General features: G+C 53.8%; 1 protein-coding gene across 1 annotated transcript in view; it reads right to left on the bottom strand.

Moving 5' to 3' along the window:
- Positions 1-12,210, bottom strand: part of NTSR1 (neurotensin receptor 1) — a 51,458-nt gene extending 39,248 nt beyond the window's left edge. The window contains exon 1 of the mRNA XM_027559093.1: positions 11,497-12,210. Coding sequence (XP_027414894.1) covers positions 11,497-12,210 — 714 coding nt within the window. The remainder of the gene's footprint in view (positions 1-11,496) is intronic.
- Between the last annotated feature and the right edge of the window lie 12,026 nt (positions 12,211-24,236).

The raw sequence follows: 24,236 nt of genomic DNA, 5'->3' as shown, positions 1-24,236 counted from the left end.
ACTCAGCTGCCTGATCCCTTGCTCATGGGGCTCTCCATCTGACCTCCTTCCCTGGATGCTGGTGCCTGAGCTCCTGACCTGCTGTCCGGGGAGATAGGCAGACCACTGGGAGATCACCAGGGGGTGCTCAACTTCAACTTGGCCCTACCTGCCCCAGGCCCACCCCTGGGGTGGGAAGAACAAAGGGATGATGTCACGGGGTTCCCCACATTGATGACAGTCCAGAGGGGGCCCCCAGGACTGCCTGGGGGTCCTGGGGATAGAGAGATCTCTGCCCCCGCCTGACACACCTTCCTCTTAAGGGTCCCCAGGTGGGGCTGGCGGCAACAGGAGCAGCTGGTCTGTCCAGATCAGCAGAGCCTGGGAGATGGGTCAGCACAGATGTAACTGCTTCTCCCTTGTCCCCGGCAATAAATAGTGACCCTGGACAGCGCTTCCGACCATGCATATCCTGCTGGGCACAGAGCCTGAAGTGGACTGAGTCACAAAAGAGCAAGTGTTCGATATGGGCTCCAAGCCAGTGTGTCCTGGATGACTGGACAGACAGGGCTCCCCAGTGACACGATCCAGATGCACTTTCACTCCCTCCCAACCCTTGGGAGCTGGAGGTTTGCAGTCCTGCCAAACAACTAGGAAACGATGCTCCGGGTGACAGTACCCCACGGCCTGCTGTGAGCTCTCACAACTTCATAATTTCTGAACAGGGACGATTCCAAACAACCCCAGGACTCTCTGAACTTCAGGACATTGGAAGTGGCGTGTTTCTTCAAACAGAGGAACTCTCTTTGAGTCACTCACTAAAGAATGCTCTTAACCTTTAGATGTGTCCTCAGAGAGTTATTGAAATTTACAATAAACCCACCTTTTAAGACAAAGAGCTAAAAATGTTTAAGTCCAAATAATGTTGCACTTTTTCATAAGCCTCAGTACGAAATTTACTCAAACACTGGGGCTGTCTTCCACTTTATGTTTCTAGGATAACAATGTTTCTTTTAATGTATTCTTTTGCTACATTGTTTTAATAATCCCTTTGAACTAAGTCTTTTATCATAAGCTGCCTGAGATATTTTTGAAAGTAGGCAATGTTTAAAATCCACAGATGATTTCTACTTGGGGCACTGGACAAGCTCGCCTGTCATAAACAACTACAAAATTGTACACAATTTGTCAGGCGATTGTTTTCAGACACAAGACAAACCACAGTGCACAACCATAGCTCCAGAGAGCAGGAAAGTAACAAGGTGGGGTCTGCTGTCACCCAGTGCTTTATTTGGGGACACTTTCCTCGTTGTGACAGCAGGAGCTGAGGTCTGAGCAGAGCTTGGCTACTCCAGTTGATGAGGCAGAATTCAGAGCTTGGGGCTGCAGGAGTGGCTTTAATCTGCAGATTCGGGTGCTGGGAGGGGGACCTGCATGGTGGGGTCCTCAGAAGCCCGCGGGGGTCTCTCGTAGGTTCTGGGCTGGCTGGGCTGTGTGCACACACTGTGACCTTGATGGGCTTATGGGAGGGTGGCTGGTATCCTGGCTGAGCTGGAAGGGAGAGAAGTCTTCCTCACACACTAAGCATCCCACTGAGATGCCAGCAAGTCCACACCTTAGGAATAAGGACCATGCCCTAAAGTCTAGACCCACCCTAACCAAGCCAAACATCAAATGGACAACATCCTCAAAAGAGACTGAGTCCAGTTGCAAGTCCTCCCAGTGTAGGAGGCTTTCACTGATGAGGTGTAAACCAAGCCTACATATGAAGCAAAGGATTAGACAAACCCAACAGCCATTTGTGATAAAACTCTCAGCAAACAAGGCATAGAAGGCAACTTTCTTCACCTGATTAAAAAAAAAAATTTACTAAAAATTTAAACTAAAACTCTCATATTAGTCCCTTAGTTGTGTCTGACTCTTTGTAACTCCATGGACTGTAGCCCACCAGGCTTCTCTGTCCATGGAATTCTCTAGGAAAGAATACTGGAGTGGGTAGCCATTCCCTTCTCTAGGGGACCTTTCTGACCCAGAAATTGAACTCAGGTCTGCTGCATTGCAGGTGGATTCTTTACCATCAAAGCCACCAGGGAAACTCTCAAACTTAATTATAAATACTAAAGACTTCCTCTCTAAGATCAGTAGCAAGGCAGGGAAACTTTCTCCTCCACCCCTATTAAATATCATACTAGAAGTTGTAGCTAGACCAATAAGGCAAGAAAAGGAAATTAAACATTTGGAAGGGATGAAATAAAACTTCCTCTATTCTTAAACAACATCTCTGTTGACATAAAAAATCCCAGGGAAAGTACAGAGGGATTTCTAGAATTAATAAGTATACTTATCATGGTTGTAAGATATAAGGCCAATAACTAAAAATCAATCATATTTATATATACTAGCTACAAAAAATAGGAAATAGAAAAAATTTTTAAGTACACACACACACACACATATATAATTCCCCAAACATGAATAATTAGATATAAACATAACAAAATATGTGTAGGATCTGTATGCTGAAATCTACTACCATTGAAAAAAATCAAAGACCTAAATAAATACAGTGATGCACCTTGCATATGGATCGGAAGGCTCAGTATTAAGATGTCAAGTCTCCCCACGTAGATCTATTAGTATAGAGGAACACAATCCCAACTGGAACCTCTGCAGGCTTTTTTGTAGCTACTGAAAGTCTGATTCTAAAATTTATGTTAAAAAGCAGAGGAACTAGAGTAGCCAAAATGCTTTTGGAAAAGAACAAGGTTGGCGCACTTGCGCTACTTGAAAGACTTCCTATAAAGCTGTGGCGACGGAATGTGGGACTGGGGGTGGAACAGGCACAAAGACTGAAGGGACACGTGACGGTCTGGATTTAGCCCCAAACACAAGGTCAGATGAGTTTTTATTAAGGTACAAGAAAACTCCAAAGGAGAAAAGATCATCCTTTCACAAATGGTATTGATCATTTGGGTAAATATATACAAAAATTACCTATATCTCACATTCTATAGAGAAATTAACTCAAAATGGATCATAAGCCTAAAAGTGTAAAACACAGAACTATACAGATTCCAGAAGATAAAAAAAAAAAGAAAAACAGCTTTGTGACCTTGCATAAGCCACTAAAATTTTTGATAAGTTAGGTTTTATCAAAATTCCAACCTTTTGCTCTGTGACCTGCAACATTAGGAAAATTCAAAGACAAGCCACAGAAGGGGAGAAAATATTTGCAAATCACATCTCACAAAAGACTTAGATGCAGAATATATATTTAAAACTCTCAAAGGTCAATGATAAGAAAACAAACAACCCAGGACTTCCCTGGTGGTCCAGTAGTTAAGAATCCACCTTCCTAGGTGGGGGGATGCAGATTCAATCCCTGGTTGGGAAACCAAGATCCCATATGCAGTGGAGCAACTAAGCCCTAGCATCACATCAAAAGATTCCACATGCCGTAACCAAGACCCAGTGCAACCAAATAAATAAATAAACATCTTAAAAAAGAAAACAACCCAATTTAAAAATAGCCAGGGACTTCCCAGGTGATCGAGTGGCTAAGATTCTGTGCTCCCAATGCAGAGCGGGCAGGTTCAATCCCTGGTCAGGGAACTAGATCCCACATGCCACAGCTAAGAGTTCACAACTAAAGATTCTGCATGCCACACCTAAGAGTCAGCACAGCCTATATATATATATATATTTTTTTTTTTTTTTAAATAAGCAAACTACAGGAACAGACACTTTTCCAAAGAAGATACACAGATGTCACATAACTGCTGGAAAAGATGCTTAATATCATGAGTCATCAAGGAAATGCAAGTTAAAACCCCAGCAAGATACCACTACACACCTACAAAATGGATAAATGAAAAGCAGAAAAACAAATAAACCAGACACCGACAGTGCCGGGTGCTGGCCAGGACGCAGAGAACTGTCTTTCCACCACGTTGCTAGTGGATGGTCAACATGGCACATCCACTGTGGAAGGTCTGGCAGCTTCTTCCAAAGTTAAACACACTTCCTGTGTGACCCAGAAATCTGACTCTCATGCCTACATGAGAAAAATGAAAGCATGTGTTCACACATTGGCCTGCACATGAATATTTGCAGCAGGTTTATTCATAATCGCTCAAAACCAGAGACCACCCAAAAGTCCTTCCAACAGTGAGCGGTGAGCACGTGGTGGAGCATCTGTGCAGTAGAGTACTCCTCCACACACAAAAGGAACATGCTACTGACACAGGCGATGGCGCGAGTGAACCTCAGGCATTGCCTGCTCTAAGAAAGCCAGACTCACAGGCTCAATTTACCTGGCATCAGAGGGGAGGTTGAGGGCAGTGGGTTGCAGAGACTCCTTTGTGTGACAGAACTGGGCTCTATCTTTGGAGCCAGTGGTTACAGGCTTCTCTGTATTTGTCAGAAGTCATGGATGTAAACAAAGGCAAATGATTTTTACTGGGTGTAAACTTTAGTGTTAGTTGCTCAGTCCTGTCCAACTCTTTACAACCCCATGGACTGCAGCCCACCAGGCTCCTTGGTCCATGGAATTCTCCAGGCAAGAATACTGGAATTGGTTGCCATTCCCTTCTCCAGGGGATCTTCCCAACCCAGGGAATGAACCCAGGTCTCCCGCATTGCAGGTGGATTCTTTACCATCTGAGTCACCAGGGAAGCCTGGATATAAACTTAAGCCTAAGAAAGAAGACAAATAGATCTAGTATCTGATCATTTTTCCACCTTCTCCGAAAGCGGCGTGGTCTGGGTCATCTTGATCATGCACGTGGACTTCCTAACCATCCTCCTGAGTCCCCACTGTGTCAAAGAGGCAGGGAGAACGGTTGTCTGAAGTGTAAGCCACATGGCCTCTTGCTCAGAGTCTCTGAGGGGCCCATTTTCCCAGGATAAAGGATGTCCTGTGTCCTCAAAGCTATGGTTTTTCCAGTAGTCATGTATGGATGTGAGAGTTGGACTGTGAAGAAAGCTGAGCACCGAAGAAATGATTCTTTTGAACTATGGTGTTGGAGAAGACACTTGAGAGTCCCTTGGACTGCAAGGAGATCCAACCAGTCCATCCTAAAGGGAATTAGTCCTGAATATTCATCAGAAGGATTGAGGCTGAAGTTGAAACTCCAGTACTTTGGCCACTTGATGTGAAGAACTGATTCATTTGGAAAAACCCTGATGTTGGGAAAGATTGAAGGCAGGAGGAGAAGGGGATGACAGAGGATGAGATGGTTGGATGGCATCACCGACTCAGTGGACATGAGTTTCGGTAAACTCTAGGAGTTGGTGATGGACAGGGAGGCCTGGAGTGTTGCGGTCCATGGGGTCGCAAAGAGTCGGACAGGACTGAGCAACTGAACTGAACTGAATTGTGTCCTCCATGATCACTCATCACTTGTTGCCCTGCCCTGGGCTCCCCTGCTCTGGCCATGTCACCCCAGCAGGTGCCATGTACCTGCTGTTCCAGCTCTGGAACCTTCTTCCCCAGATGCTGTAATACCCGCCCTTACCTAAGATCACAGCCCTACTGCCTCTCCTGTTCACTTGCACTTATTTGTGTTGCCACTTCTCTGTCTTCTCTGCTGAGATGCACACCTTTTGGGGAGATTCCCCATAGGACCCTCTGTGTTTGGCATGTGGTGCTGGGTGAGGGGGTGTGGAAGGGGGTGAAGGGGGAGGTGTCATCACAGAAGACAGATGGGGATTCTTCAAGCACATGGTGCTGCAGATTCCTGGCTCAGGGGCCCTCGGGCAGTGAAGGCTTTTCGGGGGAGCTGGACAGATGCTCAGTCTGGCCCCTGACCCTACAGGTATGAGAACAACGCCAGGCTCGGGAGTTTCTGGGATCTCCTGCAGGATCTTGATGTGTGCATACAGACCCCGAGTTGGGACTGGGTGTGACCGTGGGATCAGCTCCCAGCTCTGGGCAGGGGAGCCTTCTTGGGGGCAGGAGGCTCTTGTTGCCCCTAAAGGTGCAAATCAGAGAACCTGTCTCTCCTTGAAGCCACCTGTGCTGCATGGGGTGCCTCAGCCCCATTGCTCCTGGACCACAGAGTAATTGCCACCTCCAGCTGGTAATTGAGGAAACTGAGCCACAGAAAGTCACATCTGTAGCCTGGCCCTGCAGCTGGTCAGTGGAGAAGTTGGCACTTAACCTTAGATCCTGGGCTGCCAAAGACAAGAATCCCAAAAGACCCCCTCCCTAGCAGCTTGGGTGCACTGGCCCAGCTCCACCTGGCTCCCTGGCCCTCTTCCCCTCTGGCTCTAGCCATGGGGGATGGAGCCACCCCCACAGGTGCATGTATGTGACATCCCCAAAGGGGGCAGGGGTCATAGCACACCGGCACTCCATCTGGGCCCCTTGTGGGAGCAGAAAGACAGGGCAGGTGTGGGCCTGGCTTGGACGCCCCCACCCTCTCTGGGCCTCGATTCTCTCTCAGGGCCCAAGGAGCCTGGCTGCTTCCTTTGGGGGGCTGCCCTGTCACTGGGGATGGTGGTGGCCAGGTTCAATGCCAGGGCACTGCCAGGTTACAGCAGGGATCTTGGGGAGCAGGCAGCCCCCACAGCTGTGAGCTTGGTACCATGGTCCCCCCCAGAGGGCTGAGCATCTGCCTGGCTCCTGGGGTGATGGGGGGCGGGTAGGACGAGCAGCTGCCTGGGGAATTTGAGTGCCCCAGAAATGACCCTCAGACCCTTTGGTACTTTCCTGCCCAAAGGCACCCCCCACCCCCCAAGAGGACCTGGCACCCAAACTGCCTTCACAGGGTGAGGCCATGGACTTGGCCTTTAACCTCTGAGGGACTCATGGAGACAGTGTCTATTCAAGGAAATCATCCTTTATCTAAGCCCTGTGAGTTTTGATAATGCTCCATCACAGAGCTGGCAGCACCCACAAGATACAGAACATGCATTGCCTACTGCCAATATCCCTCCCTGCCCTGTGCCCGTCACTTTCCTTCCAGAAAGTCACATGACTGGAATCATACAGTTGGAACCTTTTGAGACTGGCTTCCTTCCTTGGCACAGTGCATTCACTCGTGACCACCACATCTTCACCACATCTTAGAGATTAAGGCAGGCTGGAAATCCCATCTGACAGGGGCCTGGAGCAGCCAAACCCTAGACACACAGTCGGGGCTGGGGGCAGGGGCAGCTGGTGTCCAGTGGGGACGCATTCTCCCTCAGGGACAGTGGGGAAGTCCCCACTGGTGGGGTGGTGGTCCTTTAAAGCCGGAGAAAGTGGTAAATTTCACATTATGTGTGTTTCACTGGAACAGAAAAAAAGGAACAAAGGCTTGTGATTCCTCTCCCTCTTGAAACACAAGCCATTAGATAACCAGATGGAAGCCTGGCTGCTTCTCTGGTGGTGGGATGGAGGCCTCCAACCACCTGAGTAGGTTGACACCCTCCTCCCTTCACAGGCCCTGTCCCACCCAGCACAACTGTCCTGCTGGGGCCAATAGGCGAGTGTACCGTGCTGGCACCAAAGCTCACGGCTAGAGTCCTGGTCCCCCTGAGCTGAGACTCTGGACACGAGGGATGGGCTGCAGTCCCCAAGCAGGACACCCAAGCTGCGTGGGTGTCTCCTGGGATGACTGCTCATGGGGGTCCCTGCCCCACTCGCTGCCCCAGACTCTGTCCTTGTACAGAACCATAGCACAGTCGCCAAACCAAGAAGTCCCACTGCATGCTGGGACATCACTAGTGAACCCAGGACTGCACCCCTACTGTTTCAGCAGCAGCATCCTTTCTGCACCTGGGTTTGATGGGAAACCCAGCCTGGTGCTCAGGGGCTACGTCTTCAATCCCCTTAATACAGGAGAGCCCCTTGGCCTGCCCTGAACTTCCATGACCCGGCATGTTGTGAGTGCTGGGCAGATGTTTCTGGGGGAGGAGCTGAATTATGGGCAGTGAGTCCAGCAGGAGGCACCAATCTTGGGTGCCTGTTTCCCTAACATAGCATCACTCTCCTGGGGCCCCGTGACTCACCAAACTTCAGCCACAAGTGTCAGCATCACCGAGGTGAGCTGGCTGCAGGTGGAGGAATGGGAGATTGATGGATGAAAGAGGAGCGAACAGGTGGATGGATGGGGGCAGGGGGAGAGGGCACAGCGCAGCTGGTGGCACAGGATAGAAACACCGAGAAAATGATCCATGGCCTGATTTTATTGGAACCAATTTTCTTCCACTTTGTGGAGACAGGTCTCGGCGGCCTCTGCCTCCACAGATCACGTCAGACTTTAATGGCCTCGGTGTTCAGGAGGCTGCCCAGAGTCGATGTGCCCATGGACATGAGCCCCTCCCGTACAAGCCACACCCAGGGCCGGCTGCCCCTTCTGAAGCTGGGCCCAGCCCATCATGAGGAGCAATGCTGCTGGCACTGAATGTGAAAGAGGCCAACTGAGAAGGCAGATTACAGGGGTACCCCATCACCACCCCCATCGCCCCCAGCCTCACAGCTGCTGTCAGGGCCACAGGTCCTGGAAAACGGTAACAATGAAGTGATGACCCAGAGCCCTCCCCATGCTGATGCAGGTCTGAAGGGTGATTCCAGGGGAGGCTGTTTTAATGTGGCCTTGTGAGCGGGGAGTGGATCTCTAACAAAGGTACACATGCCCTGTGACCCCTAATTCTCCCCCCAAGGGCACCGTGCATGCAGAGGGGCTGCTCTGAGCTGGGGCACCTCCTAGACACCCGCCATCCCTGTTCCTAGAGCAGCAGGCCCCGGGAGGGGGACATCCACCTTCCCCTACCCCTCCCCAGCATAGGGGAGACAGGATTTACTAGGGGATGGAGATGTGGCAGTGGGGAGGGAGATACCACTACCCTGCAGGTTTGAATCCAGTCCCCTCTGGGGCCCTGGGGAGGTGCTGGACTGTCCCAGGGCAACGGGGCAGGCTCCTCAGGCTCCACCTCCCAGGCTTCCCTGTTGACCAGGGGCCCAGGATCCAGGGCCTTTGCTGGCCCGGGAAGCCCTGTCCTCACCATGAGCTCCTCTCACCTTGTCCACTCCAACCACACACTCAGAAAACTCCAGCAATGACAGCTCCAAGTTGCTCAGAAATCTCATCATCGAAGCACCTCATTTCTAAACGCTACTTCTGATTGCAAGTGTCCAGGATGGAACCTCACGGGGTGGAGGGCTGACACAACTGGTGGGAGACACTCGGGCTGGGAGGGGGCCCCAGTTTTGGAAAGAGTGGTTGTTTTGATTGGCCCACCTCTCCACACTTCCCAACATAGCCCATGAGAGGGAGACACATGGATACAGGTGCCCACCCCCTCTCTGCATAGATGTCACTGTTTAAAACAGTGGACATTGGCCCGGATTTGCCAAGTGGCCCAGAAGCCCATGTGGGGAACATAAAATCCCCTGGGAACCTCTCCTGGGACAGTGGATGGCACAGAGGGACAAGGGGGGAGGGGGCAAGGCCAGGGCTGAGCTTCTCCATGAGGAATGTTCCTTCAGGCACATGGAGCAGCACCCAGGAGCCCGGAGCCTCGCGGGAGTGGTCGGTGTCAGAAATAAGTGCGCCTCTAATAACTGGCCCATCAGTCTTTCTTGAGCATATGGCCGAGGCCATTAAAGAAAAATGGAAACTCCGGAGCCAGCAAGTGCTGAGTAAATGCTCAGCAGTGCTACAGCTGCGGCCACAGATGCGGTCCTTCTGTAGAGCCAGCTCCACAGACACTTGCCTAGTGGACAAGTGACCAGGACACAGCCCAGGCCACATCAGCATGGCAGCCTCCCACCAAAAGGATTCAGGGAGGGCCCTTTGGGAAGCCAAGCCAAGTTCCTGGGGTATCTGACCATGTGGCACTAACAGAGGGTGAGGGTGCTTGAGGGGGGTTCCCTCTGTGGCTGTGTTTTCTTGATGGTCTGACCCCCAGCTGCTCCTGGCCCAGCCCACAGGGGTCCAAGGGGGCAGGGGTCTCAGGGGAGCATCTCCTGGGTGGGCATGACTGACCTGCCCCACCTTCACAGCCAGGTGTCGTGGCTGCTGTGTCCCAACTCCCCAGCCCCAGCACAGCCCACAAGACCCCAGAGGAAGCCGGAAGGTAATTCCCACTCTGTCACCACACGCACCCTGGTTGCTCCTGCCTGCAGCCTGTGACTCATCTTCCTGCTACACGTGGCTGCCGGGGGGCCCTTCTGCACAGGAATACCTGGAGCCAGGGCAGGCGAGGAGTCTGGAGCTTAATTCTGCCCACTGGCTCCATCTCGGTAGTAGCCTGTGGAGGGCCAGTTGCAGCCCAGGATAGACATGCAGATGGCACTTTCCCCACCCCCAAGCATGCCAGCTCCTTGAGCCTGGCACCCCTGTCATACTCAGAGGCAGCAGCATGGGTTCTGCTGAGAAGCTATTGACGACTTGGGTGTGAAAGGATAGCCAGACAGGACAGCCAGTCTCTCTGGACTCCCACCCCAACCTGGCTCAGCCCAGACCCTCTTTTCCCATCCCACTCTGGGGTGGAGGGAGCCCCCGCCCTTTCATGGCTACCCACATCCTGAGGCCACCATGCCATTCCAGGTGGTATCTCTTCCCTGACTTGCTCTGGTGGACACCCTGCTCCCAGGCCAGGGCCCTGCCTGAGAAGCCTTCTCCCTGGGGCTGGAATCCCCCTGCCTGGCTGAGCCAATGTCCAGGGAGGTCTCCAACCTGGGTCCCCACATGCTTCACCCAGACCCTCCAAGGGCATTGGTCACCCGACTGCAGGCCCTCCAATCTGCCACCAGGCCCGATACCTTAGGATTTTCCAGCAGAAACAACATCACCACCACCACCAGGGACAGCACCTCTGACTACTTCTACCCACCAGGAGCCAGACAAGGGCTTCCCATACCCTCTCTCTTGAATCCTGTACCTTCTGAGACCAGGGCTGTGATTGCCCCATTTCACAGATGGGAAAACTGAGACTAAACTAAGGAACCGGCCCAAGACAGCATCAGGCCAGAAGACACTGGGGGAGCAGTCTGGGATAGGGGTTCTGTTGTAGAGGAGAGGGACCACACCTGTGGGAAGCACAAAGCCTTTCGAGAAGCTGATGGAAGGGACCCTCTCTGGAAAGAGGAGGACACCAGCACACACATTTGCCTTACACCGCAGGGGCTCTGGGGACAGCTGAGGCCCATCCACAGAGCCTCTGCTCGAGGGAGGTCGGTAATCTGGGCTTCCAGCCCCTTTGGTGGAAGGAGGCGATGAAATAAGTAGGGCTGAGGCCTGGCAGCCCTGGAGTGAAAGGTGGGAAGAAGCCGGGGATCAGGCTGCTCTCGAGTCCCCTGCTCCTCCCCCATCCCGACTCATTCCCAGCTTCATAGGAATACAGTTTCTTTGGGACATGAAATTTTCTCCAACTTCCTGTACCCAGAGGACACACAGACAGGAAACTACTTCTGGGATGAGGCACTGAGGCTTCCCTGAGGGTCCGCCTTGGACCCTTGCTCCCAGGGGAGATCCCGGTCTGGTGGCCTCTGACTCCTGCCCCTGCCCCCCAGAAGAGGCTGCTCACCTGGATGACGACCTTGACTGTGGCGGTGCCCACGATGGGTGTGCACACCAGGCCGCCCGGGTGCTGGCCGTCGGCGCTGCGGTTCTGCTGGCCCATGGTGAAGAGCATAGGCACGGCCAGGAGGCCGGAGGCCAGCCAGACGGCACTGATGAACTTCTTGGTGCGGCTGCGGGACATGAGGGTCTTGGCCTTGAAGGGGTGGCAGATGGCCAGGTAGCGTTCCACGCTCAGGCTGGCCACATTGAGGGCGGTGGCGTAGGTGCAGGCGTCGCGAAGGAAGTAGTAGCCGCGGCACACGGCGTCACCGAAGGCCCAGGGGTGGTGCACCCAGATGAAGTTGTACAGCTCCACAGGCATGGCCAGCAGCAAGATGAGCAGGTCGGACAGTGCCAGGCTGCCCAGATGGTAGTGCACCGTGCTCTGCAGGTTCTGCAGCGATTTCTTGCGCGCCAGCGTGAAGGCAGTCACGGAGTTGCCCACCGTGCCCACCACGAAGAGCGCCAGGTACACGATGGTCACCAGCACCTTGGAATAAATGTCCGTGTTCACATCCAGGTCGCTGCTGGGCGCCGCTGGTACGGACTCCGACAGGTTGCCAGAGCCATTGCCCAAGCCCGGAGCCAGGAGCGCCCTCTCCAGCACCGACGGCGGCTGCGTGAACGGGTCGCCGGTCCGGCCGACCCAGGGACCGGGCGCCGAGCTGTTGAGACGCATGTCGGGCGCGCGGGGCCGGGTGCTGCTGCGCTTCCCCGGGTCCGCGGCTGGAAGCCAGGGGGAGAGTGGGTGAGTCTTAGGCAGGGACAGAATAGAGGGAGCCCGAGGGGTGGGCGTGAGAGGCCGAGGGGGTGTGCCGTCGAGCCGAAGAGCACCAACCCGGTCCGTGCCAGCCTGGCGCGCTCAGCGCTCGCACTCACTGGGGGCTGCAGCTTCCCTCCGGGCTCCGCGCTTTCCCAGCTTTCTCCGAATGCCCGATCCCACGGTTCCTCCGGTCCCCGGGCGGCAGAACCGGTTCTCACGGAGAGCGCCCGGCCGGCTAGGGCTTGGGCTGCGCGAGGAAAGCCTGTGGAGCCGAGCGGAGCGCACGCCCGGCGCGCTCTCTTCTCGCTCGCGCTCTCCGCGCACCTCGCTCCGCGCACCTCCCGCAGCGCCAGCGCCCTCCGGAGCTCTGCGCCTCCACTGAGCCGGCGGCGACGGGCGCGCCCAGCCGTGGGGGGCGCTGGGGGGGAGAGAAGGCGGCCCCAGCCACTGTCCCCGCCCCGCAACGGGGCAGGGCTGGCTGATCACCCCCGCTCACTCTCAGGGACCATCTGGGCTGGAAGGAGTGCCCCAGGGAACTGGGATTCCAGTGAGGTGCGCCAGGAATATTGGCTTTTTCCAGGCACCCTCCTCAGGCAGCTCGCCCCCCTTTTTCGGGTCTCCCCAGCTTCCTATGCCCACTTCCCCAAGGGAACTGCCCCCGGGTCGCTTCCAGCCCGCCCAAACAGTGGGCTTCCTGCTGAGGTGGGGGGATGCCAGAAGCTGGGCTCCCAGGGGGCTCTACTCTAGCACAAGTAACTGGGGGAGGGGATGACTGAGGCGATCAGAAAGCAGAGGATAAAGTACCACCTGCCTCTGTGCACCCTGGGGTGGCCGTGTGCCACTGTGGGTGCAGGTGGTAGGGTCCAGGCCTGTCATCATCACCTGAACGTGGACCATCAGATGTCATCCTCAGGGTCCAGCCCGGCAGGATGTAGAGGGACCTGGCTGGGCTGGGAATAAGGAACAGATACCAGAGGGACCTGAGGGAAAGGGAGCACTGAGGAAAGGGGGTGAGGCCGAGCAGCCCAGACTTCAGACCAGTGGGGGGAGAAACTCAGGCTCAGTGCTTAGTCTCCGGTTCCCAGCTGGCTCTGAGCTCCTCCGCTCCACTGAACCCTGATGTTCCTATCACGGAGTCTTAGCACATAAGATACGTGCTTAAAAATGTACCCTCGCAGGGAACACAAATGTCCCTTTGCTGGAGGCCAGCACAGTGAGCTCAGAGGCAACAGGAGTGGTTTCAACCTGCTGCTTAATATCTGGGTGAGTGTTTTAGCTTCCCCATGCCTCTGTTTAGTCATCTGTGAAATGGGTACACAGTTCAAATCGGTGCTCCTGGGTCCCCATTGTTCTGGATGCTGTTGGTGCTGCAAACAGCAGGCGCTCAGTGGACACCTGTGGAGTGAATGCTTTTGTGCGGACTGTGTGAGGATTTCAGAGGGTGTGAAGCTGAAATACCTGGGAAAACAAAAGTTGCTTTAACTTCTCCAAGTTAGCCCAGGTTTGCTCTCTGGAAGGCGAGCCCATAGGTTCAGTGAACAGGTCCTAGGGTTGGGAGTTGAGTGTCCTCGCCACAGAAAGCAGTGCTGTGTCAGCCTGTGTTGGCCCCCGGAGGTCATCCTGAACCCATGGGGACATGGAGTCTTGCCGTGGACAGTGGTATTGGGTCACCTCTCTTGAGATCCCCGCCTCTCCCCCCAGAGGAAGGCAGCAGCCAATGGCCACTTTGCTGGCCAGTAGCTGTTGCCACTCAGGACGTTCCTGATGGAAATGCGCTCTCATTCGGCTTCTTAAGCTCACTGTTTGGTTTTCACATCCCTGACCTTTCTGCTAAGCTGGGCTTCTTTGCAAAGATTTCTTTTCGAGCCAGCCTAGAAGCTTAAAAAATCATAAAAGGCAACTTAGCACAAATATTATGACAAGGCGTTTGCTTGAAATCACAGAGGAAATGTCACCTGGGCCGCCTCGCTGAACCACATGGGTTGCAGGACCTTGTCCGGAGTCCCCGGAGGCTTAAAATCCTCTTTCTGTGAAGCGGGGAGCCTGTCCAGATGGCCCGGCAGCCGGAACCTTCTGAGTCCAAACTGTTTGCCTCTTTCGCTTATGATTTCCCTGGACATGCGCTTCCTGAACAGCTGGGACCCTTTAGGAAAAGCTTTGGTGAGGTGCTCACGGAGGGCGGGGCTGGTCTGCTGCGTCCATCAGTGACTGGACCACACCCTTGACCGGGCCTAACTCCTTCTGAGCCTTGCCAGCCTCCCCCTGACACTCCACATGCTGTGTGTCCGCAACGAGCTTGCTTGTCCGAGTCTCCCAGGGCTGAGATGCTCTGGCAGGTGTCTGAGTTTCTTGGGGAAGCTGGTGTGTCGGCCAAGAGGGCAGCAGCACCTGGGTGTCTCCAGCTTCCTGGGGAGCCCAGCGTGTTGTAGGCAGGGTAGGGTCCTGGCTGTTGAGCTGGGCGGTCACCTGAGCTTCAGTGTGAAGGTCAAGTCTGAGACACTGGAGGGAAAATGCCTGGATGACCACTGCCATGGGCAGGTGTGTGGGGGTTTCTGGTTTGTTTGCTTTGCTAACTTCTCCCAAGCTCTGAAAGGTACCTGGATGTAGTGGGTGCTCAGTGGACTTTTGATGAACTAGTGAAAGAGATTAGATGATGAACAGCAAGACTGGCAACACCTATGGTCTTTCCCCAACAGGCTTCCAAATGCAAGAGGATGTAGCTATGGAACCCAAGACAGACCCCTTTGGGTTGCACCCCTGGGCCTGAAGCTATCGAGGAGGCAGGATTATCTAACCATCTTAGGAGAGTGGCAGCCAGGATGAGGGGCAGAGGGTGTGACAAGGACTTTACTTTCCTGGCTACAAGAATTCAGTCCTTGGAGTCCTGGAGTCCCATCCTGTCTTTCCTCTGGCCCTCATATGGCCCTTGGGCAGCTCTTATTACAAGAAGGCTTCTTCCTAAAATAAAATAAAAATATAGGTTCACAGCAATACCTGTATCAGCTATCTATTTACCTATTGCTGCGTAACAAAGGACCCCAAACTCAGTGACGTGGTGGCAAAACAAACACTTTATTGTTATTAAGGTTATTATTAGGTTTCCTATGAGGCTACAGGTGGGTGGGGAGTAGTATGCATTTATCTAAAGACCCTAAGGATATGTAGTCTGTGTAATTTGTAGTGTTTGGCTGTTGATTTCCCACCCACAGCCTGGAAAGTGCACATGTCAAAACGCAGAGCATTCCAAGGAGGATGTTAAAGATAGAGCAACACTTGTGTGAGAGCTAGTGGGTGGAGCGGGAGTGGCAGGTCTCCTTCCAGGCTGGGCACGAGCCTTGGCTCTCACATCCTTATCCCTCATGTTTCCAGTTGTGCCTTAACCCTTGGGCCCTGGCTGGCTTTCTGGAAATTTGAGCTGTGGTCACAAGGAAGAGCCAGATGATGGGGAGGGTGTGGCTGCCAGGAGTGTACCCTGCTGACCATGGGCTCCAGGTCTATAAACCGACGAAGCCTCAGTGGACCCGGCGTCACCAGGTCACTATGAGCACCGTGTTTCAGGTGCTCCACGTGGAGGTGACTGCTCCACAAACTCCGGCTTTACCGCCAGTGGGCTAGATGAGGAAGAGGAGGGGCTGAGCTCCTGGGCCCCTGAGAGTGCGGGCATGGCTTTCATTCAGGGTCCCTGTGGAGGATGCATGAGGAAGGCTGAGTTCCAAGCTGCAGGTTGGGGGCTAGTCCCTCTGGGCTCCACCCTCTGAAGCAGGCAGGGAGATGGCTGGGAGAGGGGTTCAGGCTGTGGGGACACCTCACACAACTGTCATTTCACCCCCAGCAGCAGCACGGCCCCTTCTCCTAACAATCGAAACCATCTCACTGTGCACTTTTCTAGATTTATTGAGCAGTGCGCTTGTACACGCAATAGCCACTAACGCTTGCAGCCGAGAAGGGCCTGGCAACTGCGGACCCCACCTGGGGCGTTGAAGACTTCAGCAAAGAGACACGTCAGGAGAGATGACATTTTGGAGGAAAAAAGGGCATGTCAGATCATCTAAGGAGAAAGAGAAAATCTGATCTCCAAAACAAGCTTCCATGCAGCCCAGGTTCCTAAAAATTACTCCTGTGAAGGCTTTGCTGTGGCATGCATTTCAGGCTGATCAACACAAAGGATGCTTTTTAGAATTTTCTTTGAAGTTGCAGCCTGACTTCTGGCAACCAGGTTTGAAACTGACAGAGTTATCCCCCGACCCTGAGTCCCCTGCCTTCCCCATTCATCCTCCTCTGCCTCCACACTTGGGTCAGGTTATAAAGAGGGTCCCTGAGTACCCCCTCCCACAAAGACATTTTCTTTTTGAGACTTTCTCTTGTGTGAAAGACAACAGCGCATCCGATGCAGAAGGACAAACAGTTCCATCTGCTCAGCTTGCAGAGAAAAGCAGTGTTTTGTCAGCTCTCTTCCTGGGAAGCTGAGTTTATGCCTCTTATAAATTTACCAATTTCTGGTTAGCTTTCCCAGAGGTGCTTGTGAACACACTTGTGACTTAAGCTGAAAGAGAAAGGGTCACAGCTGCTGGGACCCCGCCCCACAGGCCCCTGCCCCCCACCCCATGGGCCTTCCTTCTGTGAGGGTATCTCCCAGGGAGGGTGGTGCTTGCATAAACACGACTTCTGACAGTTCCAGGTCTTCTTCCAGAGACCTGAAACCTGTGCCTTTGTCTATACTCAGGAGTTCCAGTTGCCTAAAAGTACTTAAATAGAAAAACATGTCTCCCATTTCCTAATGACTTCATATGAGTTCTAAAATAAAACCCGAGTCTCCTTAGTCATTCTTGCCTCGGAGCGTCGCGGTGACTCCAGGCACTCTTAGGAAACAATCAGGTGCCAGACAAGGCAGGTGACCCACTTGCCCGGGTGGCCCCAGCTCTGGGGAAGGAGCCTTGGAGAGAATCCTGTGGAAGCACCAGCAGCAGGCCTGGTGGCTTGTAGGTTCCAGGGTGCAGTCCCCAGGACACGTCTGAGACTCTAGTGACCCCAGTGGGGTCACCCCCTCTCCCCTTCGCCCTGCAGGTAGGCGTGTCTTGGGAGTAAGTTCTGGCCTGCAGGTGGGCAGGGTGGAGAGGGGCGCCCTCTCCCGTCAGGCCCGGGTCCTCCTCTGGCTGCCACTGCCTGCCTCTCACCTTCCTGGGACTCCCTTGCCCCACAAGAGCCCCCTAAGGTCATTTCTGAGGTGAGGTAGAGTCTGCAGCTCCTGGGGATGTGCTTTGAGGTCCTGGATGGGCCCCTGATTCCTACAGGATAAGCAGACCAGTGGGGGATGGAGTGGGCAAGGCTGGCCAGTGGTGAGCCCTGGGGGCTCAGAGGGACTTCCTCTGGACCTATTAATCATGGACAGTTGAGGAGCCCTGCTGTGGGCCCCAGGAGGGTCCAGGGGCTGCTGTAACCAAGAACCACAGCCTGGGGGGCTGCAGTGATCGCAGGTGTTCGTGAAGCCCCCCTTCTCCAGGGGCAGCAGTGATGGGCTGTTCACTCTCGTCCCTGCTCAGGGCTGTCCTTGTGGCTCTGGGACGATGACCAGGCGAGGGTGAGGGCCAGGGCCAGCCTTCTCTGGGGCCCAGTCCCGGGAAAGCCCTTTCCTGGGGCAGGGCTGAAGGCTCTGCATATACATGGTCTGTTCCCCTCAGAGTGTAATTCTGGGGCAGGCAGCATCACGTCCACACGTGGAGAGCCGCTTGTTTTCACTTCAGAAAGCTCTCTCAGCGCAGTTGTACCACCCAGCAATCTGGTTTTTAAAAATATCATTGAGGGGAAAAAAAAAGAGCATTAGCACGTTTGAGGGAAATGTGTTCTCGTGTAAATGAGCAGTTAAAATATAATCAGATTATGCATGCAGAGCAAACGCGATCTGCTGAAATCGCAGCCTCTCTTGGGTCCATAAATACACGCGTGCTCGCCGTGCAGATATGCTGCCCGCGCTGCCAACATCAAAGCGGGGATCTGCTGCGGGCATTGTTCTAGGCGCTTCACACACACCGTCGCCTTGAATCTGCCTTCTCCCTCCCCGCCCCCTGCACACACACATACACACACACACACACACACAGAGCCATAGATTGAATATTAAATACACACCCATATATCACGGCTGCAACAGCTAAGAGAGCTGATACGTTATAATATTTTTCTTTTAAAAAAAGGTCGAGGCTGCTGGATGCCACCAAGTGGATAACCTTGCTGTGGACACCTGTCACGACCCTTGAATCTGATTCTGTTTTCTATTATCTTGGTTTCAAATGCCATGTTGGTGGAACAGGCTCATCCTCCACACGGGCAATCTGTTGCCCGTTTGTTACTCTCCACAACAGGCTGAATGGCGCTGCTCTGCTGGTGACAGCGGGCATGGACCCAGGAGGGGACATCTGTTGGCTTTGCTCGTCCAGACCCACAGTGCCACCCCCCACCCCCCACGCCCCAGACTGGCCCTCCTGCTGGATCCCAGGGGTCTGTGTTCCTGAGAACCCATCCTGCATGGCCTTGGGGAGGGGCTGGTCCTTTCCTCTCCATCCCTGCTAATCAGAGTGCCCATCCCCGCTGCCCTGGGGACACAAGTTGTACGCCTAGAGTCCTTCCTGCTCGTTGAGAGAGGCAGGCCCCTGCCACTGGTTGCCAGGCTGGTTCCAGCAGAGCTGGGGATGGGAAGAGGCCCTGAGCCCTGATGGCATCATTCTAATGCTTGATCCTGCCATACCTGGAATGTGCCCACCCACCCCACTTTTTCTCAAGCTGGCTTGACTTCCGTTTCCATCCACCCCCCACACTCAAGAATCGAAACCGTGGGTGCTTGAGCAAAAATGGACGTGCTGAGCCTGCCATGGGCCCTTCAGACATCACTCAAGGATTCCTCATCCACTTGATGGCTGCCTCTTTTATGTGTGAGGATGGAGAAATGGCCACAAAGCGTCGAGAGGAAGCCCAGGGCTTCATTTTTCTGAAATCAGTGGGAGGAGGACGATTGGGCCACGCATGAATTGCCATCTTCTCTGGAAATTTCAAGGCTGGGTAATGAAGACGTCAGCTCCTGGGCTGCTCCTGTCTGATGGGAGCCGGTGGGGATGATCGCCTCCTTCCTGTGGCAGCTAATGATTAGCTTCATGCCAGCACGTCACCGCCACAGACTGATTTGCCTACACAGTCAGTTACTTATGAAAAACAAGTTTTTGAGAAAACATAATCCCAGGGCCCCAGTGCTACTTCTTTCAAAATAATCCAGAAACCCCGCCCGGCGTCTTCTGAGTCTGAAAATTCTCGAGCAGCCCAAGTCCACTCCCTTCCCACCCAGGGGTGGGGGCGATGGGTACCTGGCTCTGTCATTCGGGTTTAGGGGGTGGGGGGTGTCGGCTCTATTGTGGGATATCCTTGAAAATAAAAGCCTTGGGGAATTACCCCGAGGTCAACATTTCACCCTATTCTTCACCTGCCTATGGATGGACAGATGGATGAGGGATTTTTGACTTTGTCAAATTCGTGTTAAAATAACAATAATTCAGTGGAGACCCTAGGTTGACAGTGGACAAAACCAGAGTGCCTCTGGGCCCGGAAGGTGGAAGCAGGGGATGGGCACTCTGTGCTCGCTTCGCTTCTGTGTGTTTGGCAGTTTCACAACAAAGTTAACAAAACCGAGTCTGGCTTAAACGAAAAGGTGTGTGTTGAGTCGCGATGCTCCACTTGCAAAGACTCTGAGCTGGAAATCAGTGGGTGTTTCCCTTTCAATGATGAGACTAAACCTCAGAATCAGTCCATTGAGGAACCTCGCTACCTCTCCAGTTGCTCCCAGTGTGAAATGAGTGGTGAACCCAAAGTGTCTGTATTATAAATGCACAGCCAAGTGCACTGAAGCACACCGTCCCACGTGGCTGTCTAGCCTCTAGCTGTCTCCATGACCTCTGGAGCATCGTGAGGTTGAACCAGGCTGGGCCCAAATTACAACAGAAATGAAGGCATTTTTATTTAGAGGTGCCTGGTCCTGTTTGGGAGGCTTTTCTTGCAGGTCGCCCTCCCTCCACCTGCCTTTGCTCTTGGCCTGTGTGTCCTGCCTCCCTCTCACCTCCCCCTGCACCATCCAAATCTGCCCTTGGTGAAGAAGTTGATGCTAATTCAGACTAAAGGGTACATGACTACTAAGGCTTCATGTACCCTCTCTTTCCTTTATATCTTATCACAGTAGCTTTTTAAGAGAAGAAAACAGCAAAGATCTGACTGCAGAGTGATGGCAGCTAGGAGGGGCTATGTGTGGGGTCTGAGCTGCGGGGCTCAGGGCTTGGTTTTCAGTCCTCATTCTGCCCCCTTCCTGAAGCTGGTGGACTGGGCACCGTGTTCCCCACCTCTGCCCTTGGAGGTGGGAATTTTCTTCATTCTGAAGCTTCATAAAGTCCAGTCTCAGCCTGGTCATCAGACAGTCAAGGTTGTCCTTGGTAACCAGAAGGCGTGTCTAGGGCACTTCTCCACTGCGGGAGTGGAGTGCAAGGGTGGTGGAGGAAGGAGGCTCATTTGAGCTGGTGCTGGAGGTGACACATCTCAGTGAAGAGCTGTTCAGATGTCCTCTGTCCCCCTGAGCCTGGGAGGCTCCTCCTGGGGCCGAATTCCTCTTGAGACACTCAGGCCTCCCCTGAAACAGCTCAGCGGGGAAGGCTGCCCTGGGAATGACCCCTGGGGAAGCCCACTGCCTGGAGGCATCACCCTCCACACGGCTCTGGTCTGATTCAGTTTTTGCGCTCTGGGCAGGTTTTGTCATCAGAGACCAAAGGTAGCCGGACAGAGAGGCCCAGCTGCTGCTCTGTGGATCACCCACAACTGCAGCTTGGGGGGCAAGGCAGAGAGCTGGGGAGAGGAGGGGGTTTCTGGGAATAGGAGACCTGGAGCAGCCTGCCCTGCAAGGAGCCCTCCTCCCCTATTAGACTGCCAGGACCCCCAGAGCCTAAGCTCTGCTGCTTCCATGGGCCAGAACAGGCTGATCCACGCATTCCCTGTCAAACCTTCCTTTGAAGCGAGTGCACCTGGTGTTCCGGGAATGAGGGCTGCAGCTTCCTGCATGGTCATTGTCTATATTTGACTCTTCTGTCTCTGGGCATTGGAAACCAGTGCATTTCCTTCCCAAGAGGGCCAGCAGGCAGCTCATCCTCCAGAGAAAAACCAGGACGTTCACCACAGCCTCAGTGAAGCTCCTGCTGGAGGCAAGTGAGCCCATGCCAGCTCTGACAGCTTCCTGCGTTCACTTTCTCCTCCTTAAGACAAAAGACTTCCTGCTCAGACACGCAGATAGAGTGGAAGGGCCAAGTACAAAGTGGACTCAGGAGCTCTTCCTGGGGATCCAGGCTGGGGAGGCATAGGACACAGCAGCCAGGCCCCCTTTTCTGTCCTGCCCCCACCTGCCTGCACACTCCCCTGTTCCCACCCTCCCTCAGTAGCTCCCCTCCCTCCAAAGGCCCTCACATCCCAGCTAAGACAGGATGGTGGTCACCCGACACCTGCCCTCATGTCCATGGCCTGACCAGCGGCCAACCCTGACCTGGACAGTGCTGTGGGACCCTGGGTGGCTTATGCACGCTGCCCTTGGCAGTTTTCTGGGGAAGGTGGGAGGAAAATACTGGAAGGAATTGCCATTCTTGTCAGGAAGACTCAGTCATTAGCTGCAAAGCAGACTCACGATGGGCCATTGTGATGAGAAAACGGCCGTGGGGCTAATTAGGCTCCTAATTAGGGACCTCCAGGTGCGGCAATGCCCGGTGGGCAGGGGGTGAGGGCGGCTGGGATTAATTGTGGAAGACTTCATGCTGCTTTAGGGGAATGAAGGACTCCCAGAAGTGTGGACAACACTACATGCCAAGGGGATGTGCCTGTGAGATAGGGGATGAAGGGAGAGGCCAGGCATGGACCCAGCAAACACTGCTGGCTTGAGTGTGGTGCCAGCCCTGCTCTTTAAATGCAGGTAGAAGAGCCTCCCGAGATTCTAAACCAGCGCGTGCGAGGCTGGTGGACTCTGCCCTTAAAAGCAAGTTCCCCACAGGACTCTGGTGGAAGTATCGGGGACTGAAAGCCTGAAAAAGGCCCTTTGGATAGTGGACAGACATCTGGGAACACCTGAGTTCTCAGAAGAGGCAGAGAGGCCTGGCAGGTGTGTGTGATGCTTTACGTTCTGTGTCAACCAAACTGGCCACGGGGCACTCACGTGGAGTGGCTGGGACTCACACCCATCAGCTCCCCTGGTTCTCAGGCTGTCAGACCCAGAATGAGCTTGACTGCCAGCCTCCTGGGCCTCCAGCCTGTGGTGGGTATAGGCTCCTTAGCCTCCCTGGCTGACAGCCAGCTTCTCAGAAGGCCTCCACCTTCGTGCATTTATACACCCACTTTGGTACTGTTTTGTGGGAGGACCTCAGTTTCCTTGCCTGAGCAGCAAGGATGAGAATTGCTTTAATTATTTAAAAAAACTCTGACTGCATTTACTATAATCTGGATCTCCAGTCTTCATGGGTCCCAGTGAAACGGGTACTGTGGTCTCATCCCTGTGTCAAAAGTGGGGAAACTGAGACATGGAAAGGTGAAGTCAAATACTCTGGACATCAGAACTGAACCCACAGGTCCTCCAAGGCCTGTTAGACTCACACTGAGCTGTTGGCCCCTGCCTTTCGGGTATGCCGGGTGTGAGCTGTGCACACGTCCTGCGCAGCTATTACATTAAATAGAAAGTGTCTGATATTATTTCAGCCTTTGCTGATTCCATCACCATCATCACCACCCACTGCGGGCTCTGGCTGGCTCAGAGTGGGAGCTGCTGGCCCAGAGGCCCCACGAGAGCTGGGGAGATGTTGGTGGCTTCACCAGCTTCCTGCATGGCCAGAGCAGAGGCTGAACTCCTCAGCGAGTGGCACTTCCCTTGAGCCTGTGGACCAATCCAGCTTGACTTGGAATAAATGATCAAGTTATGAATTAAACACAGCAGAATGTAATTACCGTGGGAGCCAGCTGAGAATAAAATGGATTATACATATAACAGTCATTAGACGGTTATCACATGTGCCTGGCTAATGTGCTACTGATTAGAATAAATCTAAGTGCAAATTATCATTCAGAGCAATTGCTCTTCAGCTCATCTTTGTGCCCCCAGGAGCTGGCATAGCAGGGGAGAGCCTTGCCACCTCCACCCTCAAATGGCCAGTCCTTCAGGGCCCACCGGCCCTCAGCCTCAGATCACAAGGGGCACTGAGGGTCCAAGAGTGACCAGGATGGTCCACTGGGTCCAGGGACATCCTGGGGGCTCTGCATAGAATGGATCCATCCTCATCTCGCCCTGTGAGCTGGGCCCCGCTATGGGCCCTACTTACAGTGGGATCACTGAGGTGGGGTTGCCACAAGTCTCCCAAGGTCAGATCTCCCTGCCAGAGCCAGACTCCAACTACAGGATCAGATTTGGAACTCATTTCCCAGGACTCACTTTAGATATGACCAAGTGTCTGTGTGGCTGCTCCTTCTGCCCTGAAAAGCCCCCTGGTTCTGGTGCCTATTCCTCTACGGTATTCACTCCTTCCTCCCAGCCTCGGGTCACTGGAAGAGGCGGGCTTCTGTCGTGGACAGTGGTCTCGCCTTCAGAGAGGTCTCCATGCAAGCTGAATCACCGTCCCCAGAGGAGCTGTGGTCCGAGAGCCTGGCCCTGTGTCTGCCTTTACCCGTCCCCCAGGCCACGTCTTCCCCCCAGTCCATTGCTGCCACCCAGCCTGCCAGACCCGACTTGTGATACGTAATTACTGTGGGCGCCAGTGCATTCCCAGAGCTCCCTGGGTGTGTTTGATGTTCTGATGCTTTATTCCAGCTCCTAATCTAGGGGCTTTTCTGCCTTTCATCTCAAATTCCACTTGTTTGTGTCGCTTAAACACTGATGGGCACTGTGGACCAGG

This window comes from Bos indicus x Bos taurus, chromosome 13, assembly GCF_003369695.1.
Source record: "Bos indicus x Bos taurus breed Angus x Brahman F1 hybrid chromosome 13, Bos_hybrid_MaternalHap_v2.0, whole genome shotgun sequence".
Taxonomy (NCBI): Eukaryota; Metazoa; Chordata; class Mammalia; order Artiodactyla; family Bovidae; genus Bos; species Bos indicus x Bos taurus.
This window is presented reverse-complemented; position numbering and strand designations above follow the sequence as displayed.